The sequence below is a fragment of the Myotis daubentonii genome, chromosome 14 (assembly GCF_963259705.1).
Source record: "Myotis daubentonii chromosome 14, mMyoDau2.1, whole genome shotgun sequence".
NCBI classification, from domain to species: domain Eukaryota; kingdom Metazoa; phylum Chordata; class Mammalia; order Chiroptera; family Vespertilionidae; genus Myotis; species Myotis daubentonii.
In genome coordinates, this window is record NC_081853.1 from 45,930,583 (window position 1) to 45,953,755 (window position 23,173).

At 41.0% G+C, this 23,173-nt stretch overlaps 1 protein-coding gene across 1 annotated transcript in view; it reads right to left on the reverse strand.

Moving 5' to 3' along the window:
* The window catches only part of GADL1 (glutamate decarboxylase like 1), a 117,134-nt gene that overhangs the window by 86,399 nt on the left and 7,562 nt on the right, over nucleotides 1-23,173 (reverse strand). The window contains exons 3-10 of the mRNA XM_059662923.1: nucleotides 22,359-22,449; nucleotides 19,208-19,314; nucleotides 18,204-18,319; nucleotides 11,917-11,996; nucleotides 11,740-11,794; nucleotides 6,697-6,813; nucleotides 1,412-1,476; nucleotides 789-870 (exon numbers count right to left, since the gene is read on the reverse strand). Of these exons, the coding sequence (XP_059518906.1) occupies nucleotides 789-870; nucleotides 1,412-1,476; nucleotides 6,697-6,813; nucleotides 11,740-11,794; nucleotides 11,917-11,996; nucleotides 18,204-18,319; nucleotides 19,208-19,314; nucleotides 22,359-22,449 (713 nt within the window). The remainder of the gene's footprint in view (nucleotides 1-788; nucleotides 871-1,411; nucleotides 1,477-6,696; nucleotides 6,814-11,739; nucleotides 11,795-11,916; nucleotides 11,997-18,203; nucleotides 18,320-19,207; nucleotides 19,315-22,358; nucleotides 22,450-23,173) is intronic.

The window sequence follows — 23,173 nt, forward strand, 5'->3', positions numbered from 1 at the left end:
CATGTCTTTAGCATTGGCAAAGGGAGTCCCCTAGGAAAAAAAATGTAAACAGATGGCTGAGAAAGATCACCCACATGCTGCACACAGATCTTGAGGAGGCATTTCTAAGAATGAAGTGGCACTTCCCAGCCTGGGCCACTGCCCACCAGGATCCTTATTTAACCCACAGAAAACAGCGTTTATACCTCCAGCCAAGCAGAACCTCAGCTTCCTTTGCCCAGTTCCCTCCCAGTAACCCAGACTAGTTTTCAACTCTCCCCAAAATTCCAAAAGAAGCTAAGTACCAACCGCTTGAGACAGATAATCCTCTAATAAATCAGTGTTCGATGATCAGCCCTGAACTAACATCTTCCCATCGAAACGGGCTGTTAAGCCCCAGCTACGCATATTAAGCATTCAATTTAATGTATGACACACATCTGTTCCACTTTCTCAGCGAGCAGAAGTTTCAAGATAACTTAAATCCCAGACTTAATCAAGGAGAAAAAAATTCTTGGCAGTGTTTAAAGCTGATTTTTAAAATATAATCCAAATGAGAGGGAGAGAGACCATTTTGCTGTAACTAATGAGATTACATAATACCTAAATCAAATCTGTAAAAATTACCTGAGCAGAAGCACTGCCTCTTTCAATGGAGTCTATTTATCTTTCCTTTGGTTGCGCCAACCTTTACCAAAGACCTTTACCTAGAGCTGGCCCAAAGCACCAAAATAAAAGCAAAAATAAATCTTCTGCAAACCCCGTAATTTAACCCCTCAGTGCCCAGAGGCCAGAAGAGCAAAACTCACAGATTTGTCCTTGACAAGGAGAGCACAGCACTGAATTCCCGCCATCAGCATCTTGTGGGGGTTCCAGGCCACAGAATCAGCTCTGTTATGTAAAACAAAAACAAGGACAAGGTGTGGGGGGTGCGGGGGGGGCGGGGGGGGGGCAGGGGGCATTAGTTTCTACTGGAGGAAAGAATACTACCGTCGGCAGCACACACACGTTCAGTATTCATACCCAAGGTAGTGCTCAACGGGATTCCTTGTTGAAGTAGTCTAGGCCAGTGGTCAGCAAACTCATTAGTCAACAGAGCCAAATATCAACAGTACAACGATTGAAATTTCTTTTGAGAGCCACATTTTTTAAACTCAAACTATATAAGTAGGCACATTGTTATTAACTTAATTAGAGTACTCCTAAGGCCTAGGAAGAGCCACACTCAAGGGGCCAAAGAGCCGCATGTGGCTCATGCGCCGCAGTTTACCGACCACTGGTCTAGGGAATTTGGAGTTTTGGGTTTTTTTTCTTTGAATAAAGCAATTACTTCGTTTCTCTGTCTATTTTCAGAATGCCACGTAAGTGGGCAAAATTCAGAGAGATTCCCATGCCTCGACCAAAGGCGCTGCGTGTGGGGAGCGACATTTACCTGTGGATGCCCTGCAGGAGCCGGCGGTGCTTCCTGGACATCAAAGCCGAGCCACCCCAAGAAGCCTGTTGAGAAAAGTGTATAACCAAAACCAATGTTATCTCAGCGTTATCTGTTCACCAGCCAACTGTCCCAGAAAACCCCGAGGGACAACCTCAACCTGCCTTGCTGCTTTGTTTTAAGTCCATGCTAGCCAACTTGTACACCAAGAAAGATTGATTACTGTCTCTGCCAAGGCAATCAGAGCCTCGTCACGACAGAGGGCTCCCTATGGACCCTTAGGGTGTACGTTCACACATCTTAGAAAGAAATTGGCATATTAACTTATTGAGCTGTTTGGGATCCAAAAGGTTTAAAAAACACAGTCTATACCTTCTCGAATCTTAGAATCTAAAGTAGTCAATATAACCTTACAACACCAAGATTCTATCATACACAAGGCACCAATGCTGATAACGAGTCAGGGATGAAGGCCTGGCATTCTATCTAATAAACATGGCACGTGCTTAACAAGGTGGGTAGAAGGGAATATAGGAATTCATAGCCAACTAACTTCAGCTAGGAGGAAATAGATTCTATTATTGAAAAATTGGATCTTTTCAGTCAAATAGCTTTCAGATATATATACGAGTCAAAAATGTGAGAGAAAGGAAAAACCTGGGATTTAAGGAAGTTATTCACTGCAAAGGTAAATATGAGCAAAGGAGCAGGGAACTAAGAATAAGGAGAGGAAAGAAAATCCCATAGTCAATAAGTCTAGAAAGGAGGGAGGAAGCATCAATGTGAGGGATAAGAAAGTCAGTTTGGTTCCTGAAATTGAGCAAACTTCTCAGTTTAATGTGTAGGGCAGTGAAGGGCGATTGCAGTGAGGAAACATGAGGAGATTGTCTTAGGCTATGTCGAATGCTCTCAAAGGCTATTTCACTGCACAACATTGTACTGAGAATGGAATTATTATCACTTCAAATTTTCATAGAAAAAACTAAGGTTCAGAGGTGGTAGGTAGACTGCCCAAGATCTCATAGGTAATAAAAACCAGATCTGGGAGCCAGAGCTCATCCTCTCTTCACAATAGCATCATAACCAGGGAAGGTGACCAGTTTGCCAAATGGTAGAGTGCAGCATGGATAATTGAGGGAGATGGAAATATTATAGGCAGGAGGCGAGTTTAGGAACTGCCTAGGATGTAGACTATCCTATTTTAGGCTATAGAATTTAAAAAGATGATGCATACCCAGTATCATGTGGGAAGAGGGACAGGGTTTTGTGTACCACAGATGTGGAAGGTGACAGAAATGAGACATCTCCATGATCCTCAGACTATCGCAAAAGCTGAGCCCATTGGTGAACAATAAGGCATGGCTTCAAATTGCACTTATGAACAGCTCTCTCATTTAGGGCTGGAATACAGTGACTGTATCACCTAAAGTGCACAATTTAAGAAGGCACACACTCTCAGCGTTGGGCTCTTACATGGCCCTAAGAGTGAATCCCTTCTTATCTTGAGTCCTAGGAACCTTATTTGTGTCACCTTAATTCCATCCCTGTTTGCATGGACTAGGACAGTGGTCGGCAAACTGCGGCTCGTGAGCCACATGCGGCTCTTTGTCACCTTGAGTATGGCCACGAAGTTTCAATTGCACTGTACGTGAGCGACCGCACGTGGTATTTTGTGGAAGAGCCACACTCAAGGGGCCAAAGTTTGCCGACCACTGGACTAGTGTCTCCAATAAGCCTGCAGGGTTCCCAAAGGTTTGTGAACAGGGGGTGGTATGCATGCAAATCCCCAAGATTCCCAGTTACAGTACCGATGACTTTGGGTTGTCAGTCAAGCCCCTTCTTGCTGCACTCTTCCCCACAGGCTTTCCTGAGGGACCATGTCTGACTAAGGCTGAGATACAGAGAGAACTGCCTTCAGCATCTAAGAAAACTGTATCCTGGCCTACTAATTGAGGATCCCCAATTTAGATTTTGAGATCTTTACTTTCACAAACCTTAAGATGACTCACCTATTATGTTCTCTCACATCCAGTACACACCCTAAACACTGAGTTGCCTACTTTTTTTCTCAATCCTTTTATCCCCAACTTCACTGAGAACCTACCAGTGACAATTATGAGAAGGATTAAGAGTAAGACTCAGACACACCCATTTACTCTCTTATTCTTTCCACCTGCCTCACCTACGATGCACTCCTTTGTGTCTCCTACACTACCTTCTGCCTCCTCTCCTTCCCCCAAAAGTAAACAATATTCTCCCAATCCTAGTGAGCTGGATTGAAGTTTTCAAGTCACATGCATTCTTTCAAGGTGTGGTACACTGGTTTACAGAGTGGTCAGGCAGATAAGGAACAACTCATCCACAAACTTATTCCTCAAAAAAAGCTGGAAGGAGAAAAACAACACTGCTAGTGTTATGCCTACTTCTGTTTGCTTAATATTCTAAATCCTAACTCCAAAACTTGCAAAAACAACAAACAAATCACCTACAGAATGAAGGAGCTTGGCTTCCCATCTCAATAAGGACTATCATTTATTAACTATTACTATATGTTAGGCACCACAGTTAGCATTTTACTTGCATATTTTCTTTAATTACTTAGGTAATAAGTAGGCCCCATCCTAAAAGGAAGGTGGGTGGAGGCAGGGGTAGAATTGAGACCCAGCAGCGTGTAAAGCCCATGATGTGAAATATGATGTTTACTACCCTGCTGGGACTTGGAATGAAGAGTGGGTGGGAGATTCAGGAAGCTTTGCTGGGAGCATGAGGCTTTGCAGCAGCCACAGCCTCTGTTTCGGAGAAGAGCTGGGCCAGCCCTGACATCCTGGCCTCCCACCCACAGGCAGAGGCTAGAAGAATAATTTGCTCTCACGGAAGAAGAATAGAACTGGAGGCAAAAAATGTCAACAAGACTAGGTTTTTATTATTCAGTTGTTAAAAAATGCATTGTAATTAACCAAATTTAAGACACTATCAAATGTGAGAGTCATCATTTTTGTTTTTTGTTTTTTGTTTTTTTTTTGTTTTTGTTTTGTTTTGTTTTGTTTTGTTTTTCTATATTTTATTGAGTTTTTACAGAGAGGAAAGGAGAGAGATAGAGAGTCAGAAACATCGATGAGAGAGAAACATCGACCAGCTGCCTCCTGCACACTCCCCACTGGGGATGTGCCCGCAACCCAGGTACATGCCCTTGACCGGAATCGAACCTGGGACCTTTCAGTCCGCAGGCCGACGCTCCATCCACTGAGCCAAACCGGTTTCGGCGAGAGTCATCATTTTTGGTTACCACTGATAAAGAAAAGAATGGTATCAGCATACCAATTCCAGACATGTGAAAAATGTAAAAAAAAAATATATTTCTCAGAATTAATAAATTTTAGTATATATGCAGGGCAACTCTTTTTGTTTGTTGTTGTTGTTGTTTTGAAAAACCCAGAAGAATAAGAAGTCAGAATTTCATTTTTTAAAAAAGAAAGTAAATACCAGTTTTTAATAATTTAAAGTATCTTTAAAACACTTTAGAAAATTTCCAACAGGTAAATGTAATGAAGGCAACTTTGGTAACTTTTTATCTTTAAAATGAATAAACTCTGCATGGTATAAAAAGGAAGAATAGCAACAGATTCAATGTCTGCAATACTAAAGAATGGGTGATCACTGCCTGTATGTTTGAGCTAATTTTTATAATAGGTCAGACAAACTGTTGTCAAATTTAATCTAATGCTACAGGCATTCATTACATGCAAAAATAATAATTTGTGTGGCTTACATATTTCCTTCTAGGAAGTGTTTCCTTCCAAAATTCAACCTTTCATTTTTAGAAAACCTAGAGAGGTTTTTATTCATACTTATAAATCACAATTTTCTCTAAGCCCCATAAATCTCTTAATATCATTTCCAATTTAGAAACTGCTGTAGTTACTGTTTTATATAAACTATATAATCCATATTTGATTTTTTTATGAGAGTAGAATTTTCAAGTATACATGCTAATGTATTTCCCCCCCTCATTTCCACAGTTACAGAAGTACTTACTTCCATATTATCTTTTAGGACATAATGTATTATTATGCTTCTAAGTCTATAAAAATCAATAGGATATAGGCTGAAATGTAAACAGATACAAGTATTACAATTCCACTTAAAGAAGTCACAAATAACCTACCTGAAATATTGCCATTGGCATACTAATAGAGCCTATAACTCTAGTGGGTTTATGTTACTGCTGCTTTTACCATACATTAGCATGCATCTAATGAAAGCCTTGAGTTGCTGAAAAATCTCTCCCCATCATATCATAGATGCTTTACTTTGAAAGCATAAAACCATCCAAACTATAAAATTCTGTGTAGGGATAGCCTCCCAGTGCTCAGCTACCTTCCTTTCAGCAAGTCAAAAATATTGTGCTTTCTTTTTTTCTGATAAAGAGGCTATGAGCCACTCACTTACCAGAGGAAGGCTCCCTAAAGTTTCATCAATATGTTCAATTCCTGATTTCACACACACACACACACACACACACACACACACACACACACACACACACACACAAAGAAAACGCTCAACAAGCATTTATAACTGCCTGAATTCAACCTTTTAACTTTAGATAAATATAATTTTAAGAATGACCTTTAATTAAGGAAGAAATTATTATAACTCCAAGACTTACAAACTTAATTAGAAAAAAAAGGCCAATCCTTTCAGTGTAAAAGTTATGAAAAATGTAAAGTATCCCAGTCCCTCTCAAATAATTATCTATAGCAGATCTAGATAAAACCTGCTTTAATTAGAGCATGAAATTACAAAGGGAAGCTTGTTACCTTTATTGGCTGATTGGTATCATATAATTTTAAAGCTGGAAGATGCTTTACAGACTATACCAGCCATTTCCCTCTTTACAAATGAAGATGCCAAAGCCAGAGGGCTGAGGTCACAGTGACAAAGGAGGCCAATTCAAATCCAAAGTCCCCTGACTAGATAGTCCAGAATGTGTCCCTTCACCATGCTGCTCAATGACGGTAGATTCAAAGGACCAGAGAAAAGGGTTCATGGGAGAAGACGGAATAAAATAAAATCCAGAAAACAGAAACAAAATTCACATCAAGTCTTAGCCTACCCTTCTTTATATCTTAGAAAAAAAAGACATACCTATTTCCTCCAATTCGAAATGTAAATAAAAGTAGCTGGGGACCTCACATCTAGTTTCTGAGAAAATGAAAGATTTCCCACCAAAGCTGCAAAAAGACTAGAAAGCTAAGCAGATGTGTACATACAGATGAACTTACATCCACGTGAAGCCAGAGGCCATGCCTCTCGCAGACATCAGCTATTTCATCCAGCGGATCAAACGCGCCCAACACCGTTGTACCCGAGGTGGCACAGACAAGAAACGGTGCTGCTCCCTGTGAAAAGGACCCACGCATGAGAATTGTCACCACCACCTCTAAGTTTATCCTGTAATAGGTTGGTACATTATAAAGGTTCTAATATATCCAGAAATGTATTTGGTTCTTGGAGATGATCACTGCTTCAGTGACTGTTTCTAAGCTTTTTTTACTATACAGTTTTGTATTATAAATAGATTAAGGAAAAAGAAAAGGCTACAATAGTAGTCCTTTGTCCCAACTCAATATTTTCAGTTTCATTTTCTTTCTATAGCCTTTTCTGTTCGTTGCTTTCCTAGATAGAAAGTAAATAACCTCATCCCCATCTGCAAACTGGCATTATGTAGGATTCCTAACTCCTTGGGGAGATTCATTGGGCCTCCAGAATGCCAATGTTGTGACCCTTCTCCAAAATAAAAAGGGCTGTTTGGAAGACAAACCGTCAGCTCCAGGGACAGAGCACGCAGGCCTGTGGGCTTGCGTATGAGCAGTCACAAAACAGAGTGTGTGCTCAGGTACAAACTTGGCAAGGTAACCTCACTGGGATCCACTCTCCAGAACAGGTGCTGCAACAGAGAAGTCAGGCAGAATGTGCTAGAAGAGAGAAGCTGCATAGCTTCTATGGTGATTATTCCTCCTCATCTAGCTGATGGCTGCATCTTGAGGAGTGAACAGGTGCCCGAAGGAAATGGAGAGAAAGGGAGGATGTGGGACACATGTAGAGATGAGTGGTAATCCCAGCCAAGTTAGTCAGCACCTTGGCCCCGTAAGGGAGTTCATGGCAACTAGGTAGAGGATAGACAGTCCATGAGTTTGTTTCTCATGGATCATCCCAGCATGTCAGCAGAGATATGTTACTGGCTGTGGAAGTGCCTTAGAGGAAAAACTTTCAGACAGAGGTGGTGGTGGTGGGGGGGTGGGATGGGGGGGTGGGGGGAGGAGGGACTGTAAGGAGAAGCCTACTATTCTAGCACCTGAGGAGTAAGTGACAAGAACATTTATTGCCCATTAAGTTCATTCTTACCTCCGTTTAGGATGGAATCATTTTTTCCTTAGTTTTATTTTCAAGTGCAGGTAGTTCTTACAAAATAAGTTTACATCCCATTTTTATTGTTGTGGGTTCTAACCAGACTCACTCCAATCTAGCTGACCATTGACAGAGATATCATTTCTCAATGGAAAGGAGGGCAGAGCAAGGGCACTTAGTCCACATCTCAAAGTAACGGTACACAGTGAACCCATTTGCCATTTAGGCAGAAGGTTGTGACACTTATAACCTAGTCCAGTGGTCGGCAAACTCATTAGTCAACAGAGCCAAATATCAACATTACTTTTGAGAGCCAAATTTTTTAAACTTAAACTATATAGGTAGGTACATTGTTATTAACTTAATTAGGGTACTCCTAAGGCTTAGGAAGAGCCACACTCAAGGGGCCAAAGAGCCACAGTTTGCTGACCAGGGACCTAGTCCATCCACCCAAACTTCTCAGAGTGAGACCAGGAGGTGACAGAGTCCCTGGGGACCATGGGCTTTGAGAATTCTTCCCTTCACTCATGTACCAACAGATCATACCTTTATCAGGGCAGAGAACTAAAGGAAATGGGACCAGGTTTATATCAATCATCAAAAGCAATAGAAAAAGTAATTTACTAAAGCCATTTACGTTGTCTTTAATGGTTGAGCTTTGCCTCATAAACTATATGACATCCTGACAGTGGTGAGAAAACACCTATGCAAGCTATCATAGCGTATTAATGACTTTTTCTCACCTTTTTAATAATCTAGCTATAAATATCAGTCCCTGAAATTAAACTTTTGCCATCTGGATTTAACCTTCCATATTTTTCCTTTCACACATCTCATGCGATTAATAAGAAAATTCAGTGGAAACAGAATTGATGGTGTACTGACAATATCCTGTTTTCCCTAAGAAATTTTGTCATTTCAAAAGTCATATGCAAAAATACTCCCAAATATTCAGTGGTTACACTAGTTTTATCTCTGCATAAGCACTTCAGAGCCTCAGACGCCTCTGTGGTTTTCAGCATCCAGTAAAGGTCACTGCTCAACAGATTTGTAATGGATTGTGGCTGGCCAGGGAATTGAAGCCCAACAGAAAAAAAAGTGGACGCACAATTTCCTACATCTGAAACAATCCAAGTTAAAAGCTTGAAACAGAGCAACTAGGTCTGAAGCTATTGAGAAAAATAACCTAGTCATCGGGTATTATTATCTCAGAATGGATGTGAGGTTTGTCCTTGGTGGGTCCCGGCCCCAGTTTTAGCTGACTTGAAAGAAAGCAGAGGAGACATACTGACTCTCACCCCATTGCCCTACTTTAAAATGTGCCTAAAGCAATTTTTACTTTTGAGAAACTTCTCTTTTCAGGTTCTCACCTTAAGACAAGGGCAGTTTCATGCACTTTAATTGTAAAAGCAAAGCAAAATTTATGCGGTGAAGATAATAATGATTGCAGTGGGATAAAAACCATCGAATATACTAGAAAATGAGTTCCTAATGATACTTAATGATTTGACTATCTTTAGGGGATGCTAGGCAACTAACTCACTCTTCTGAAAATTAGTAAATCAGGGGAAAGAAGAAAACGTGGATCCTGCCGTGTCTGTGAAAACTGTTTCCTTAGGGAAACCAGATAGGGATGAGGAAACATTTTTCTTTACAGTAGTATGCCTGCCAATAAATGGAGGAGGAACAAGAAAATAAATTAGAACATCAGCTACTGAAACAATGAGTCTAGACAAGGATCGTCAATGGCAGGAAATCCATGAGGCCAGAGGCGGACGCAGAGCTCTCTAACAGGTGGGCTGACAATACCGGAACCCACCAATCAATGTTACCACAGAAAGAGACAAGAGATGCCTCCTCATGGAAGGACAAAATTTACCCACCAATAATCCCGCCAACATTTCCAATCTGAATCTCACCGAGTCTCAAGATCTAACTGTCAAATTGCAAGAAATATAGAGAACAGATGGGTGGTGCAGAGGAGGGGAGCACTTGAGTCTCAAATGTGTGATGCAGTCTACATAATTCATAATGTGGAAAACTACCACACTAATGGATGTGGTTTCTTCAACTGATCAATTGTAAGAGTAAAAAAAAAAAAGGAGGAGGGGGAGCTATAGCCTAGAAGAGATTTATATGATGAATCAATCAAATGCAACATATAAGCCTTTTATGAATCCTTATTGAAACAAACCAACTATTTTAAAAAAGGAATGGGAGAAATTTTAATATAGAGTGGATATTTGATGATATTAAGAAATTATTCATTGAAATGGTATTACTGTTGTTTTCATTGATTTCAGAGAGGAAGGGAGAGGGAGTGAGAGATAGAAACATTAATGATGAGAGAGAATCATTCATTGATTGGCTGCCTCCTGCACGTACCTACTTGAGATCAAGCTTTCATGGCTATAGTTCACAGGTGAACTATAATCTAGAATTTTACCAAGAGGCAACGAAATCTGATCATCCCTACCACCAAACAACTTCAAGTCTACCTGCCACTGGAATGTTTTAAAAAATAAAGACAAATGTAGATCTAAGCCAATACATATGCAAAAAAGGCAAAAATTTTAAGTACAGAATTTTAAACCAAATATAATAACCTAGCATGCTCTGGATAAGGTGATTTTTATAAAAAAATTAAAATATAAAGAGTAAAATAACAGAAATATAATATCAAAATTTTAAAAATTAAAAATAAGAGAACCCATTTTTTTTTAGAGTGTGAAATCCTATGAGGGAGAGATACATCCCAGGTCAGAAGCTGGGCTTTTCATTATTCAGCAGCCACACCTGACTTTGTTGCTACCTGCTGGAAAGTTACAGGAGAATAGTCTGAAGCCCCTTTTGCAATGAGGACTCTGCCGGGATCGGGAGGGAAGCCGTGAAGAAGTAGGTGCGCCTAAGCCAGCAGGTCCAAGAAGCAAGAGGGCTGGCACCAAGAAGGCGACATACCTCAAAAGCAGGTGTCAAGGCCAGCCCTCGCTAGAGTATCACAGGTGAGCATGGTCATGCCTTGCTTTCCCCAGTGACAGACATGTCAGCTTTAATACATCCTGGCAGCTGAGAGAGAACATTCTTCCAGAGCTGAAATATCAGACCCAGACTCAGTACAGGATGGTGGTTGTGAATGGACTTTGGGTAGAAGCAATCTGGGAGGATAGGTTGATCAGGATGTCAGGAGTCATTCTGAATGCAACAGAGACCATTGGTTTGGGCTGCAGAATTCTCAGAGTCAGTAGTTTTGTAGGAGAGTGGCTGTGGGGGCCCTGCTGGAGAGGCTGGGTTCACTATTTTTTTATGGTAATCTTTACCCAGAGGATGTTTTCTAATTGATTTTTAAAGGGAGTAGAAGGGAGGGAGGGAAAAAGAGGGAGGAAATGAGGGAAGGAGAGAGAGAGGGAGAGGGAGAGGGAGAGGGACAGGGACAGGGACAGGGACAGGGAGAGAGAGATTGATTGATGTGAGAGAGAGATATCCATTGACTGCCTCCCTCACCATCTGGGGCCAGGGATTGAATCTGCAATCCAGGTATGTTCTCTTTACCAGGAATCGAACCTGTGACCCTTCAGGCCAATACTCTAACCACATAGCTTCATCAGCCAGGGCGGGGTCCACCTTTTAAGGATAATTCTAGTCAAGAATCCTGAATATGGTGATGTCAGTGTTTTAATAGGTGCTGGCCACCTGGGATGAGAACATCCAAGAAACTGCACAGAACACGAACCAAGCACCTGGAAATAGAGCACCTCTAAATAAGTCACTGCATTTTAATTCTCCCGTGCTCTCTCCTCTGCCTCCCCTCCTCCCCCAGAAATGGGTGTGACTGCTTGCATTGCCCCCTGGCAATCTCGCCCCCACACCCAGATACATGCATACATTTTCTTCCCCTTTTTTTCTTTCTCCCCTCTCACCTGTTTTCTGGCTTGCCAGATTTGCTTCTCCAGTTCCTCAGGTATCATTTTACCTCTAAGAGACACAGATTTGAGACGTCCAGTTATGTTTAGCAGTGAACACATACTGGTACTGCTTTTTTAAAAGTAGGAATTTCCCCCTCCACCCACCAGGTTCCCGGATCCTGTCCCCATTACCTTCCATCTGTTTCCACAAAGCAGATATTCTCTGTACCAATCCCAAGAAAGGAGGCTGCCTTCTTCATGGAGTAATGACACTGAATTAAAGGGGAAAAGGGAAGAAAGAGACATGAATTCATGGCATGAAAAAACTACTGCTTATTATCTAAATGGGTGTAAGTTATATGGCTGAGCACAATCTTTAAAACATTACTGCATAAAAGAAAAAGAAAGTGTTAATTTAATTGAGCCCCTAACTGCAGTGGTTGAGAACTCTGACTTTGATCGGAGTCAGAGAAAACAGGTTTAATTACAAATTTTCCCATTTATAGCTATAAAAGCTTAAACAAATAATGTACACTCGCTAAACCTCAATTTGCAAATCTGTAAAATGGGCATGTCGATGCCTACTCCATCTTTGTCATAGAATTCAATGGGTTAATATATATAAAGGGATCAGCACAGAGCCTGGCATATGGAACACACTTGGTGGCTGGAGGCTGTTTTCTATAACATTGAAGAAAGTTTCTCTTGATGCTACTAAGACTCAGTAGCAAGAGAAACTAGTCCACTGCTAACTCAAAACCCTCTAGGAGTGAGCAAGACTCTGTCTCAAAAGTTATAATCCCAGATCATAGAAGAGTTTCATGATTTTCAATAGCAAACAATGGGTTATAAATACTGATTGGACACTTGACCAGTCTGGTTTAATATTCTATGGGCTTCATGTAGTAGGCAGAAAAGGTGCAATAATCTAAAGCATTAGTCTGGTTTAATATTCAATGTAAGGCTGAAGTTAGACATACTAGAATGTGGCTAAAATCATAACAAAATTAATAATAATCTATAGACAGATTACTTTATGCAGCCCTGACATGAATGAGTCTAATGGCTCTGGAATTAGGTCTCATCTATTTCTTATTTGAGATAGTAGAATATGCTTTAGATTACTGCACCTTTTCCGCCTACTACATGAAGCCCGTAGATAATTAGCATTCAAACATTGGAGATGTCAGTCTTCATACATTAATGTGGACAGGTGGTCAATTAATTCTTTTTCAAGCCAGAAAAATTAAGTTGCTAACAGACATTATTGTACCCAAAAAACCTTAGTAATTTAATTTGTAGGTATGAATACATTAAGAGTAGTCATGCCTTCACACTTATCTTGATATATCCCCTCAAATGTGGTAATTTTCTTCTTTTGAAAAGGGAGTTTTATTGGAAACTCTTTAAAAAAAACCCTCTAAAAATAAATGCAGAGATAACGCCATCAGGAAAAATGAAACCACCCTAAATAATTAATTTCCAAATGTCAAATAGAACCTGTCCAAAATGCCTGTAGGTTGCATTCATTTCACATGGTTACAAAAACATATACATATTGAGGAGCCATGACTTATATGAACAGGTAATTAATTCTCTACTTGCTACATCAGCCCACCATTGCGAAGGTGACAAAGGGAAGGCCAATTATTTCTCATGAAAGACTCAGGCTCTAGCAACCAAACAGCTATTGATTTCATAGTGATATCTGCCAAATAAGGAAAACCACATTGTTTTGCCCTTAGAAATAGCAAAATATCCCAAACTAATAGATCTGCTAAATAAAACACTGGTTATCAGAATAAGAATAGCCTCAGCGGAGCTATCTTTGGGTACTTCAGGGCTAAATATAGTCTGATGTCAATCTCAAATGCAGAGGGACAGATTAAACGCCATCTGCAAAACTGAAGTCTGAGCATCTGAAAGCATCAGAGGAAGAAAAGAAAGGGCGATGCTTGAGACATGCTGAGCACTTTCAAGGAAAGGAAAACCTAGAAGGCTGAGCTCAGAGGGAAGAGCTGCATTTAGAAACAAGTGGTGGCCGCTCCCATCACTGGCAGGAGAGAAGTCGGCTGTTCTAAGACCCAATCCCCCTAGGTTTCATTCCTCTACAGCAGAAGCAAAAATCTCAGCGGGTGTTCACTGCTGTAAACTTAAAACAGCCAGTGCCTCCATGAAAGACAGACTGCACTGAAGTTTTCCTTTCCGGTTCCAGCAAGGACTTGTCCCGTGACCTTGGGTTTCTCAATGAACCACTGCTTCCTCCTCCAGATGGTGTTCTGGATGCTTGGACTGCTTCTAGTGCTGCCCAGTTTGATGCTCAAACTGGCTCCGGGTGGCGGGGAGAGCAAGGGCCGTGAATGCTATATTCTAGGGAAGAAAGAAAAGTATGTCTCCGAGAGCACACACTGGTTCAGTGCCCAAAGCAGCGGAGCCGGAGGCCAGGCGTGCCGGGAGCCGGTCCATCCTTGCTGTTTCAAGGGACCTGGCATATATGACATACTGTTCTTAATATGTTTGCTCACCTTCTTGGCGCTGTGTTTTAACCAAGGTCACCTCTCCGAGAAAGGTTGAATCCCCAGGTAGGGATTTTCCCCTGAAGTTAGGGAGGGGATGAAACCCCTTAACTAAGTGCCAGGCGGGTAGTTAATCAATTTAACTACAAACAATCATGCTTAAGCTACATAATCTTTACTCCCTGGAATGGAGATAAGAAACGCCCTAACCTTTGTAATAGAAATTGACAGGATTAGAATCAACTGGTATAAATACAGATGCAACAAGACAAAAACAGACAGAATTCAGAAGACAGAAAGACACAGAACTTAGAACACAGGGCTTGGAAGACAGGACCAAGAGAGACAGAGCCTAGGCACAGAACCTACACAGAACGTACTCTAGAGACAGAAGATGGACCCCAGCATCTGAACCTGACTACAGAAATTGGCAAGAGAACCTGACTAGAACCTGGTGACTGAACCTGACTGGAGTACCTGGACAGAACCTCTCTGGAGAGCCTAAGCAGAACCTCTCTGGGGATCGAGACCAGAACTTGGCTGGAGATCCTGGCTAGGCTGCTGATCAACTGAACGCTGTCTCCATGTCCTTCCTTCTTTGCCGACTCCGTCCACGCCTTTGGGAACCCCTGGACCCGCTGGGGTTGGACCCCGGCACAGGCGGACTGATCTGCGCTCTGCAGGGCATCCTCAGAGCACCTGCTTGCCTGTGGAGAACACCTGCAGTCACATCCAACCCGAGGTTAAGACCAGGAGGCAGGGCCAGGGATAGGGAGAGTGAAGGAGGCCCCTCGGGTGCAAAATCTAAGGCAGCAGGACCTGTGACATGCACCCTAGCGTCTCACTCGCCTCACCCCTGCCTCCATCCTGCTAGAGAGGAACTAGCACAACTGATAGCTGACCTGGAAGCAATAGGAGTTTCTTTTCTCCCCTCACTCTTTAGTGGCAAATGAGCGCTACTTTATGTTGACTCCCCAAATGATTTGAATGACAAACCTAAGATTTCTACAAATTCAAGGAATTCATAGTTACCTGCTAATCAAGTCACACATTTATTACTTTTGTTATTTCCCCCCTCAAAGTCCCCTTCTCTCTGGTTCCTATTTAGCCTGGAGAGGCCACCTTGGATGTGCTCACGGTCTACGGGTCTCTGTCATGATCTTCCAGGTTTCCACCAACAGCTGAATCGCAGTCAGAACCGGAAGTTTGCAAAAAGGTCTCCAGTGGTGGGTACATACATTCTGCATATGATGGGCCAAGGCAGAGATGCAGTAATTACCCTGGGTCATCTCGGGCAGCATAAAAACTGGGAAAGTCAGGCCACCTAACAAGCAATACGGGAAAATAACTACGGGCCATAGGCCAACACCCAAAAGAAAACAAGGGAGCCCTTATCAAGTTTGGCTCAGTGGACAGAGCATTGGCCAGCGGACTGAAGGGTCCCAGGTTCAATTCTGGTCAAGGGCACATGCCCTAGTTGCGGGCTTGGAGGCAGCTGATCAATGATTCTCTCATCATTGATGTTTTTATCTCTCTCTCCCTCTCCCTTCCTCTCTGAAATCAATAAAAATAGGTCTTTTTAAAAAAGACAAAAGAAAATAGGGCAAGATAGCAAAAAGATTAACGTTGGGTTTAAGATCTATTAGGTCTTCTTTAATTGTTTATTTTTAACTAAATGATGAATTGATTTGTTGTAATAAATGGGGAAGGTGGTCATAAAATATGAATTAGGATAATGCAAATGCTATGAACTGAGTCTCTTTGGCAGAACAGGGAAAGGAACAAGCTACAGGGTGGAGTCTGGATGGTTGGGGTGAGAATATATAGTCAGGGCTATACTATGGTTGAAGTTATGGAATTTCTCTGTGGAATTCCCATTGTTATATCAAAATTCATGTGTGTAATCCCCAGCCCCCAGTGTGATGGTATTGGTTAAGATTGGGTGAGATTAATGGCCGTATAAGAATAGGCATGGAAATAGGAACTCAAATGCAGGAGAGACTTTGATTCCTGATATACTAGGGGTCCTCAAACTGAGATACCAAGGGTTGGGACCCAGAGAGGAAAACTCTACTCCATAATAATCCCAAATAACCAAGTGTTTTCCCCAGATGCCCACATCCCCAAATATTCTTCTCTTGCTATAGAAACAATGTCTTGTGAAGAAGGGTCTTGGGGTGGCTGAGTAAAGAATCGCAGACTAGGTGATGCCTCCCAACACCCAATGCCCACTTCACACTTAGCGCTGAACTAACCAGAGCAAAGGGCAGCCAGGACAGGAGGAAAACGTGGGGGGGGGGGCTCTGTCAGGGTTTCCTTCCACGGTGGACCTCTTTGTACAATCTGTCCTTTGTGATAATAAAGTCACTTTTGCTCTTGAAGGAAAAGAACAGATGCAGGAAAGCCCAGCGGGAAATAACAGGGAATTTTCAGATTCTGCCAGCCTTGTGTGTTCCATAGGAGACCTAAGGTTATTGCAAAAGGTACAGAAGCTACACTCTCCTGCCAGGGACATGGGGAAAAAGCAGCTGTGGATGGGCAGAGGCACCAGTGGAATCACACAAAAACAGAAAAGAAAAATAATAGCGTCTTCCAGATAAGACGGCACGTAAGCTGTGCCATCTATTCTAACCACATAATTAGAATTGGATCATTCTCTTCCCACTAATAACAAGAGCAAACATTTTTTTCTATCTTCTATGTGCCAAATGCTACTTTTCATGCATTAACTCATTCAGTCTTTGCAACACTCCACTGACCGGTGACCATTAAGCTCATGTGGCTGTTGGGTTGCTTTAATGGCCCAAATTGTTTACTGCTCCTGTGTCTATACCCTTTCCCAGAAGGCTTTGCAGCAAATATCCTTAAGAGGTAGACTATTTTCTCACTTCTTGTATCTGGGTTCCTAGACATGACTTAGTTTGCCAAGAAAATGAGGGAGACATGACAAGGTGTCAGTTCTGAGCCTAGAACTCGAGAATCCCAGAAGGCTCCCATGCAGTTGTGTTCCTGGTACCACTGCCATAAGAACACACCTGCACTAGCCTGCTGGAGGGAGAGAGACAATGAAGCTGAGAGGACTCCCTGGAGTTATTCCAGCCAAACTGCTCCTAGATCAGCCATTGGCCAGCTAACCCCCAGACAGGTAAGAGAGCCCAGCAAGTGTAGCTGAACTGCCCAGCTATCCCAAGACTTGTAAACAATAACCTGTATACTTCTATGCCACAGAGTTTGGGGATAATTTTCTTAGATACAAGAGCTAACTGATATGCTCATTTTTGCAAATTTGGAAACTAAGGCACAGAGTACTTAATCAACTTATCCAAGGTCACTCAGATAGTAAATAGTAGAGACAAGAAATGAACCCAGACAGCCTACTTCAAAGCCATGTACCTATCCACCATCAGAGCCCCTACTGAAGTGGAGAGTAAAATGAGATAGGGGATTGTAGCAACATGCAGTGGTGTGTGTGTGTGTGTGTGTGTGTGTGTGTGTGTGTGTGTGAGAGAGAGAGAGAGAGAGAGAGAGAGAGAGAGAGAGAGAGAGAGAGAGGGAGAGATTCATTTTTACTCAATATATCCCTTTCTTCTTGAAAAGTCCTTGTGTTAGTCATTCAAAGCAATCAATTTTAAAAAGAAATGTGAGTAGATGACATAGTATCAACCATTTAACTGCTAATAAATGAGCTACTCAAAGAAGAGATTCACAGAGATAGCATGTTCAAATGAAATGTTATCTTTTTCTAAAGAAAATACTACAGACTATAAATTTTAAGTAAAGGTGATGCACAAAATTGGGTGGCCAATATCAAACCCATCAGAATTTCTTTTGGAATGAAATACGATGTTACACTTAGGCATATTAGTTACACAGAGAGGATAAAAGGAGTCTGTAGACAAACAAGCCCTGTTAAATAATGCATTCTCAGAAAATCTATATCTGATACCCAAAATCATTTTTTACCTCTGCAGATGTGAAAAGGATTAATCTTGGCAACCCAGACAGCCCCTTTTCCTTGATATCAGGACAATATTTGTATCGAGCTAAATTCATGGCATACATATTGGACACTGAGCCACCTGCAAAAACAAAAATTGCAATGGCATATTTATAGCATGAAGTTATAGCTCCCTAAGTGCTGACTTCAGTGGAAAGCATAAATGGCTGTGGCTGCTCTGGTCTAATGACAAATCACTGGGAAAGCCATTTAAACCCCACCCCAACCACCCCATTACTCTTACACACTTCCTAGTCTCTAATTCCTGCAGTTCCCAATCTCAGCAAAGTGAGAAGTTTTGGTCTATTCTCTCATTCCGGAATTTTTCCAAACCAAAGGTTTCAATCTATGAGTTCTGTATCTAACTCTCTGTAGTTAATAATATTCTTTCTGTCTGTCATCTAACAATGCATGCCCACCTCAGCTTCCAAACAAACAAACAAGCAAGCAAAAAAAGAGGATTACAGGATAAATAAAATGTGACTTAGGAATCTTCTCAGGTAAAATTGATTTAAAAACCTAAAAATCTTATGATAGCCCTTCCAACAACAGGTAAATTCATTTGTGTTAGATATAAATCCTAAATTATAGCTATCTCATTTGTTTAGCATTTATGTCATTTATGATTATGTAAAACTAGAGGCCCGATGCACAAAATTCGTGCAAGAGAAGGCCTTCCTTCCCCAGCTGCTGGCACCAGCTTCCCTCTGGCACCCGGGACGCAGGCTTACCTCGCATCCCTGGCTTCGTCCGGAAAGATGTCCGGTCTAATTAGCATATTACTTTTTTTATTATTATGGATATTATTGCTCTGGAGAAAGGCACAAGCTAGGGTCTCCCTAAGTAGCATTATTAATATCCCACTTTTTGTGATCTGTAAATTTGCAAGGAGTTGCTCTTCATCTACCACATTAAGCTATTTTTAGATGCTTCTAATAGAAGGGAGATGGCAATAACTAATTGTACTTACCTGGGTTAAATATTCCATCACCTTCTTTCCAGCCAATAAATTCAATCATTTTCTTCAGAACCGCTTCTTCCACTAACAGAAACACTGGGGACACCTCATATGTATAACTAGATAGATATAAAAAATACTTCACTTCTATGACTAGAGTCAAACCATCCCTTCGGTGTCCCAAGAAATGCACAGAGTTTTATTAAACCAAGTAGCTGTCGAAATGTAGATAGATTCTTTGGAAATTTATTCATTGGATCTAGAGAAGTATGCAGTCAGTGATAGTGCTAGTTGTGGTTAGATAATAGCGGGTGGCCTTAGGGATACGCTGGCTACTGCAGCAGTCTTAATTTACAGAAAAGCTTCAATTTCATTGGGAGAGATGAAGGCAGTGCATCTCGATTCTTTGCATTAGTCATGAGCAATGGCCATCAACTCTTTGGATGATGCTTTGGATGCTGGCTAAGGGAAAAACCATTGTCATGGTAACTAGGTTTTATTAGGTTATCACTGTGAGTACCCGAGCAGGCAGCTCTAGATATTCTACATGGCAATGACCCATCCTGGATGAGAGCTTCCTCTACCACATGCCTGTGTTTGTACAAATGCGAAGTGCTCTGTGGGACATCTCTCGTTATGAGATTTTACAGCAAAGCACTACCCAGACCTTCTGCCATGAAGAATCTGTTGCTTCAGGCTAGAGGGCTGGAGTCAGAGAGCACTGCTAAGTTAGCCTCTTTAGGAATTTCCTCAGCATAAGTGAGCCACCTTCCCTGAAGTTAAACCCTTCCCTGTGGTGGTCTACACCTGATGACTGGCCCAGCTGGAGGCATAAAGGCCTGGCCACTGGGCCCAACTCTAGGCCAATTTAAAGAGCCATTGTAGCTCCAGAGATCTCCCTGGGGTCAGTCTCTTGTCATTGCACCTGCATGGAGCTTGACTCCTCTCTCTGCCCACTCAGCTTCCTCCCCTCAGTGTCACCCATGCTGATCCCACGGGTGTTCCTTAGTAAACATCTTGCTCACTAAATTTCCTCTAGAGAAGCTTCCCAGGGAACTGAACCCGAGACAGTTACCATTGTGCAATGTCTGAGTCTCTTCTTTCTTCAATTAACTTGAGAATGACTAAATATCTATAACCTCCCCCGTAACAGTTAAGTAATTGCATTAAATTGTATCTGAATATGTGTACTCTGAGTATATAAGCTAGGCAGACACATTCAGATTTATAGTCACAGAATTTAATGTGATTATTTTAACATCTGGCAGGGAGAATTTTGGGAGGAAGAAAAAAAGAAGACCTACTATGTATCACCTCCCTATGTGCCAAGCACTCTAGGTTCTATTTTTAAACCATGCTAGGAAACCAGTTTACACATATCAAAAATGTGGGGGGAAAGTATATATATTTATGTGTACCTAAAATATAAAGTGAAATAATTATTCACTTTTTTGTAAGAAAAAATTAATACTAGATTAAATACAAATTAAAACTAATACTTTAAAAACCTCTAAAGATTTCAGTTATAAGAACTTAGCAAACCCAATACACATAAGGAAAGGTTCACAGAATTGTGCAATTTTACTGTCTCTTCTGACTTACCTAACATTTTTAACTCTTCTACCCATTGTAATCCATGGTCATGCATTACTCTACCCAAAATTCTCTAACTGAAGTCACCAGTAGCATACGTGTTGCTAATCTAGAGGACATGCCTTAGTCTGTCTTAAATACTCAGCAACATGTGACTCCAGACCAGCGGTTCTCAACCTGTGGGTCGCGACCCCTTTGGCGGTCGAATGACCCTTTCACAGGGGTCGCCTAAGACCATCTTGCCTATCAGATATTTACATTACGATTCATAACAGTAGCAACATTACAGTTATGAAGTAGCAACAAAAATAATTTTATGGTTGGGTCACAACATGAGGAACTGTATTTAAAGGGCCAGAAGGTTGAGAACCACTGGGCTAGACAATCTCCTCCAGGGCTTCTATGCTTCCTTGCCTGATTTTCTCCTTCTAACTCTCTATTGCAGCTGATCCTCCTCCTCCTAACTGCTAAATACTATTATCGCAGATATCCTCAAAGCCCAGTCATAAGCCTCCTCTCTCCTCACTCTATACTCTGTCCCAAAGGCAGCACTTCTCCATCTTTTGGGTTGTTTTTATTTTTCAATGTCTCCATCCTTCTCATTAAAATCATTTATAAACACACCCACATAAATTCATATTTAATTGATCTGTTTTGGAGCCCAGGCCTCAATTTTGTAAAAAAAGTTCCAAGATTGATTCTAATGAGCAGAAAGGGTTGAGAATCACTGACTTAAGGAACCTCATCTTTGCCCAGTGTTTCAACTACCATCGTTCACCAATAACTCTTAGATTGATCCTTTTCATAGACATGATAATTTTAGTTCCATGTATCCCATCAGTACAATGAAGTGAATTAGTTATGCAAATAATAATAATAATAATAATAATAATAATAATAAAACCTTGAGAGTATTTGCTTAGGAAGTTTTCAATATTCAGTATTTTTGGAAGTGTCAATGAAGTACTGATGGGGTGGTCATAATAATCTGGCCACTCAGTGTATATGCTGTTCCTTCTGTTTAGAACTCATCCCTCCCGTTTTCATCTTACTTTTTACTTACCCTTTATCTCTTAGCTATCCTCAGAGAAGACTTTCTAGAGTTCCCAACTAGAAAAAATTGGCCCATTTATATTTATAGCATCACGCCCACTTTACATGAGAATTGAAATTTTCGATTAATTTGTGTGCACGTTTTGATTAATTTGCATGGAGCATCTCTATCTCACTAGATATTTTGTTTCATGAAGGCAAAGTCAAGGTTTGTTTTTACTCAAAGTATCTCTCCAGCACTTAGCACAGACATAGCTTTCCATGCAGAATAAATTAAAAGTTGCTTCCTCATTTTCTCTTTTGGTAAGTGGAGATAATGCCTGCTTTACCCTCTCACAGAACCACTATCAAATCGAACAGCTCTTTGAATACTACTGTCATAAGACTATTCCATTATTTATGATGACACTGCACCAATGAAATAATTAACTAGAAATTTACAAAATAAAATTTTCATCTACTTAAAAAACATCTCTAATCCACATTTGGTATAAATTTCCAGTATAATGATACTTACACACTTGGATTTAATGCTTCTGTCATAAATCGAGCCACCAAGGAGTAATAATCAAGTCCAGCATACAACTGGTTGAAAAATCTTGGATGGTCTGTAAATTTAAACAGAGTATTCATCTACACAGCAATAAAAAAGAAAACTCTATCAATACTGCATAGCAATAACATAAATGAATCTTTTAGACAATAAAAGCAGCTGGACACAAAAAAATATATACTGCATAACTGCACTTATGTGATATTCGATATCCGGCAAAGCTGATCTATGGAGATAGAAGTTAGAATTCTGGGTACCTTTGGGAAAGACATATTGATTAGAAAGGAGTGTCCAGAGTGTTGAGAATTGTTTTTATCTCTACCTTGGTGATGGTTATTTACATACGCATATGTGCAAATTCATCCATATGAGAATGTAAGATCAATCCATTGTACTGAATGCAAATTACACCTCAATTTTAAAAGAGCATTCAAAACTTAATCATGCACAAAGGCAACAAATAAAGACCCGTCTCCTAGCCCTTTCTTCTGAACAATGATACACTTCTGAGTAAAACCTGAGCCAACTTTAACAACCTTTGGTTAGCCTGCTCCTTTCTTTCTACCACCCTGACTCAGATCAAAATCTTCAAGAATTGGGTTATTTGAACACTTTCTATACATGTATCAAATATCAAAGCCTGTTACCTTTATCCTCCAAAAATATTGATATTAGCTTCTCCAAATGTACACACACTTCTCTCACCAACAGGTTTCACTTCGGGCTTCTAGCAGTGAGTGGCCTTTTTATTTTTCAGACTCGACCATTTTTCAGAGTGC